The sequence below is a fragment of the Alligator sinensis genome, unplaced genomic scaffold, assembly GCF_000455745.1.
Source record: "Alligator sinensis unplaced genomic scaffold, ASM45574v1 scaffold697_1, whole genome shotgun sequence".
Classification (NCBI taxonomy): Eukaryota; Metazoa; Chordata; order Crocodylia; family Alligatoridae; genus Alligator; species Alligator sinensis.
In genome coordinates this window covers 945,841-951,307 of record NW_005842426.1, presented here as the reverse complement: position 1 = coordinate 951,307, position 5,467 = coordinate 945,841, and the positions used below count along the sequence as shown (strand labels likewise).

The window sequence follows — 5,467 nt, the reverse complement described above, 5'->3', positions numbered from 1 at the left end:
CCAACATCAGGTGCCACAACTCCTGATCCCCACTCCCCTCCGCTAATGACTTAATTAGCTGAAAGCACTGGCCCATGGGTTCGACCTTCTGGCGGTCTTTGCTCACACCCACCTCCTGCCTCCCTAAGCATGGCCGTGAGGGAGAACAGCCCCGTCAGGATCAGAGTCTGTTCCTAATGACTTCAGTCACTGCAGCAACCGGGCCTGGCGCGGTCATGAATGGGTTAATTAAACAACTTTTAACCCAGGAATGACCAGAAAATTGAAGCACAGGATGGATGAAGTAACTTGACCATGGACACACCATGACTGAACCCAAGATCCCTACGGTCCCAGTCAAGATCCTTCCTCCCTTCTAGCTATTGACCAAAGACAGTATGCTAAATGGAGACTGTTGAATGATGGAGAAGCTCAGGAAAGAGAAGGAACCAGCTTGAAATGAAGCCTGGTTTCTAAAGTTTCAAAAAGCGAGGGCCTCAAGACAGGCCCGTAAGATCATATTTAGCTGCCAATATAAGTTCCTGGTTTTCAGAGGTAACGAGGATCTGCCAAACTTCCTTTCAGGAAGGATGGCGGAGGGGTTTTCAGTCATGTACAGCTTCATTATAGGAACAACAATACTTCACCTCAAGGCACTGCTTAATATTCACTTGTTCCCAGTTAATTTATTTGGTGCTTCACTACTTCACTCAATGTGACCAGTACTGGGCCCGGGGCAAACATTATTTTATAGAGGAACACAGAACGACAGATAGTCATTAGGCCTCGTAATAGGACTAGCTTCCTTACAGAGACAGTGTATTAAGGAAAACGGTTTGCTATTGTTCTTGTTCTTGGGAAATGGGGCTTATTCGGTTTTTATTATTATTATAACTAAATAAATATTGCATAGAAAAATCTTCTGCAGACATTCGCTCAAATAACTGGGATCTTTCAGTGCCATGAGCATCCATGTCATTAGGTTTAATCAGTAGAAATGTCTCAAAAAGCAAATTTCAAAGGCACATTCATGAAGATTTGCCAAAAGAAAGGCATGGGAATGATGTCATGTGCCTTTTCTGGCCAAACACAATTAATTGAACCAAACTAAAAGAAAAAAATAAAAGAAGCAACTATTTGTGATGAATGTATGGGATGAAACAATATTGTGCTGAATAAAATTGAAGAAATGCAGGAAAAAGAGGCTACCTGTGGCTAAATTAGCCACTTGACTAGTTTTCTCAGGTCTGTAATTTATTTAAGTGCTGTGCAGAAGGATGGCGTAGGTATCATTTAAGCTTCATTGGCGCGTCTACACATGCATTAATGTGCTTTAGTTAATGTGCATTAAATCTAGTACCTTCATTGTGAGGGCATTTTTACATGGGCTCTGGGAGTTGGAGGGAGGCCACTTTAATTAGAGCAGCTTGAGAGTCTTAATTAAAGCACCTGGAGTGCCTCATGTATCGGTGTCTCCACGCTTCAAGATGGTGGCAGGGGCACTTTATCTAAAGCCTGTTGAACGAGCTTTAGTTAAAGTGCCTCCGTTGTCATTTTGACGCATGGGGACGCCGATACACAAGATGCAGAGGCTGGCTGGAGTGCACTAATTAGCATGCTTCAGCAGACTTAATTAATCAAGTCTGCTCCAATGCACTGTAATTACAGTGCATCAGAGCAGCCTCCATGCTCGTGTACATGCACCCTTAGTGGTGCTTTAATGCACATTAAAATAGGCTAATGCACATTAAAGTGCTCATGTAGATGTGCCCATCTATCCCTATTTTGAGGTGTTACTTGGGACTTAACAGCCTAGGCTTGGTGCTAGCATCCTGCATATGCTGAATGATCCTAGTGATGTGTAGCAAAGAACAAGAAAAAGATGTAGTTCTTGTTTTGAAAAAAACCCCAAAAACCTAGAGAAGAGGGTATCAAAGAGGGAGAATGACCTAACCACTCATTTATTTAATATTCATTTGGTTTAAAGACCAGTTACTGGGCTAAAGGTAAAGACCGTAATGCTGTCAGTTGTATGGCACTACGATATGTAAATAGGACTGCCTCCTATGCTCTCGTTTTATAGTTTTAACACATAATAAAGGTGCAGTTGCATAGGGAGGCAGAGACTCTCCTGGACACCTGGTCTAATCCTCTGTAGCATGCTGCTCACCATGTTCAGACAACACACACGCACATACCCAGACATCACACTCCCGTCACGCTCTCGTGTTAAGGAAAGTTAATTAAACAACGTGCTTTCTACCCCCTGTACCGATCAATATTAGAGCAATAACCTTAGCAAACAGAGAAAACCATCCTATATGCACGCATCTTCCACAGCTTTCTAGAGAGCAGACTGGAGCTAGTTAACATCTTGTCTAGAAAAAATGAAGGAGCTGTTTGTATCAGAGGGAACCTCATCCTGCTTTCATTTAAAATATAGCAAAGCAGAAAATTTGCTACCAGTGGTTTTGATTCTGCTCCACCTGAAACTGGCCAAACATCCATTGGTTTGGTTTTAATTCGCGTGCATTATTGCACTGGGTTAAACTACTGCCTCTGCTAAATGCATTTAAACTCTTATTCTGTGCACAGAACGCCTACCCTAACCCTCCAGAATAAGTTACATACAAATACAGATCGGTTTATTTAAATATTGTACAAAGAATTAGTTTAGCTCCTGACGCAGAAGCTCCAATACTGAGAGTCTAAGGCACAAGAGGATGCTTGGAGTAGAAAAAAATGGATTTTAATCCTTAACTATGTAAAATAAAATTAGGCCTAGGCTTTATAGGAAAATAAGCAACCGGAAGGACCCTTTCATAAAGAATCTTTCCTCAAATCATGGTCACAGATGCAAATAGACCTCCTTGGGAGAGTAGGAATCACCGGGTCTGTCCCTTGGTTTTCAATTCGATTAAGACTTGAACACCAAAAGATGAGCTGAAGTCAATTAGCAAGCAAAGGTTAAGCAAAACATTGGATGTCTGTAAGTTTACTTCATATCAGCCGACTTCATCTTGTTCTAACTATTGCTAACAGTGCCGTCAGCTTCTCTAGCACCCTCTGTCCCAGGATTTTAAAGCAGTTTTACAGGCAGTAATGCATTTACCCCTGGAACACCCCTGGGAGATAGGTAAGGGCCTAGAGAAAATCCTCAGTCCCAGGTAATGGCTTCAACCACTAGAGGACACTGTCCCCAATGTCAGAGGAAACATTTCCCACGGAGAGGAGAGGACAAAAGAAAAGCCGAAAGCCGCCTAGCTTTTGCGATAAGCAGGGGTCCCTGGGAAACAAAACCTCAGACTGATGCTGCTTCGGATCCAGACAGTGTTTTCTGGAGCAGGAAAAAAAAGTCACGTGCAACCAGCTCTGAGTGTCTGGGGTAGCCCAGAGGGAGCCACAGGCTCTGCCGATAAAACTAAACGTGGCTTTTGTGAGCAAAGGTGTCCAGTATCCAACTGCAAAATACTGAAACCTCCAAGAAGTGCGCCCGGGAGCAAGTCGGTCCCAGCCTGAGGGCTGATGATCACAGAGACTATTGCAAGCACAAGGGGATTCATCTGTTGTCTTAGCAAAGGTGACTCTGAATTCATCTCTCTGCAAGCTGTAATTTCTCCCAACAATATACCGGGCCATCCCCTCGGCCGGCAGTGGTAGAGTTACATTGCTTGACAACAGCCGAGCACCCGGCCCGTCACCTGTAAATCCAGAGACAGCGAGAAAGAGATGGCGCAGTTTTGCCTCAGTGGGTCCCGCAGTGAGAACAGCTTCAAAAAACAAAGTGCAGGGAACACTAGGAGTTGCTGATTTGGGGCAGAAAACCTGCAAGGTTGGCTGAGTTCCTCCTGGTTCATAAGGTGCCCTCCATGTTCACAAGCAAGGGATTGCAGGGACGAGAACGAGGGGCTAGAGCATGTGCTAGTGGACCCCTTGGTGCTTGGCAAGATATGCAGCCACGGGGTCTTCCAGGCACCCAGCACCAGCATGACTATCCCCTCTTCTCCATCCCTGGTCCCAACCAGCTCTGGCACAAAAGGGCAATAGCAGAGACCATGTTCCCTTCCTGTCCCACCTCTGGGCAATCAGGTCCAGGAGGGGGTGGTTCCCAGGGGTCCAAGGCAGGCGAGGCTGGGTGCAATCCTGCCCAGCAGCTCCGAGATGGCAGGAGTTGGCTGGTGTGGCAGGAAGGTTGGGATGCATGGCAGTGATGGGTTTGCAGATGCAAAGAACAGACTAGGAGGGCCTGTTTATGTGTCAGAGCCCAGGTAGAGAGTTTAGACACTTCCCAGTGCAATCTGGAGCCGCTCTGGCCACACTCAGGAGCGTGCAGGGGGGGGTGAAATGAGCTGAGGGGTGCAGCGAGAGAAAAGCCCATAGGAGGGGCAGTGCTTCCGTTCTCCCAGCCCCTCTCCAGCGTGAGCGGGGCTGGCTGCAATGGCTCAGTGTCTGTAAACCCATCCCCAGCGGCCGGTGCAGTCACTCGGACTGCTTGGGCACCCACGTGAACTTCCAGCCCCCGTCATCGTCACGGCGCACGAAGGCCTGGCCTTGCTGGAAGGTGTGCGTCTTCACGTTGCGGTGGGGGCTCACGGACGTGGTAAAGGCCACTTCGGTTTTGTTGCGCGACACATCCTGGGAGAAATAGGGCAATCCGTAGGCGGGGAAAGGCACGTCACCATGCCCGGAGGAGGATGCACAAGGGGCTGAGGAGAGAGGGGTGAGATAGGGTGTAACCTCCTTGCAGAGGCTGGCCGTGCTGGGGATGCGGGTCAAAGGCTCGCAGCCGTACAGAGCTGTGGGGTCCTCTGCACTGTCGTAATCCATGGCCTCCACGGGCTGCGGGCAGTACGGGTCCTCTCCCAGCTCGCCGGCCAGGGCGCTGTAGTTAGCTGATACCGACTCATCAATGGTGTCGATGTCTTTTAATCCAAGGGTCTGTAGCACCCAGCTGTCTACCGCAGGGCGGGGGGGCTCTTCGCAGGCAGTGAACTCGCTGAAGAGGTTTCTCCTGGCTTTTGCTAGCGGAGGAGACTCTGGAGGGGCAAAGCAATCGTTCTCCCTGACCTTCCTCTTGCCGCCTCTGAAGATGGCATGGTCCCTCTGGCCGCTGCCCGAGAGCAGTTTCTAGACAAGAGAATGGGAGGACAAGGCAGGTTACAAACTAATCAGGCTTCTTTCAAGACTTTATTATACCCAGAGCTCATTCTCCATGACAAGGCAGGTGCCGCTGTGATCGTCTGGGGGCATTGCTCCCTTTGGGAATAACTTGAGGCCTTGAGAGACCAGAGCACGGTAAGGCTGGAGCCGAGACTGTGTCTTCACGTGGGAGCTCAGAGCAAATCCTGCTGCAGCATCTGGACAGCAGGATGGGAAACACACCTAGGATGACCCTGGGTTGTATGGAACCAGATGGGGTAGCACAGATCGCCAGGCATCCTCAGGGGTCTGTCTCCCCTTATAGAGGGGAAAGGACAGAAGCCAACAG

The 5,467-nt window shown here is 48.3% G+C and overlaps 1 protein-coding gene across 1 annotated transcript in view; it reads right to left on the bottom strand.

Moving 5' to 3' along the window:
• Positions 1-4,150: 4,150 nt before the first annotated feature.
• GMNC (geminin coiled-coil domain containing) overlaps positions 4,151-5,467 on the bottom strand; it is an 8,124-nt gene continuing 6,807 nt past the window's right edge. Inside the window, exon 5 of the mRNA XM_025211725.1 lies at positions 4,151-5,106. Within this exon, the coding sequence (XP_025067510.1) occupies positions 4,459-5,106 (648 nt within the window). The 3' untranslated portion in view covers positions 4,151-4,458. The remainder of the gene's footprint in view (positions 5,107-5,467) is intronic.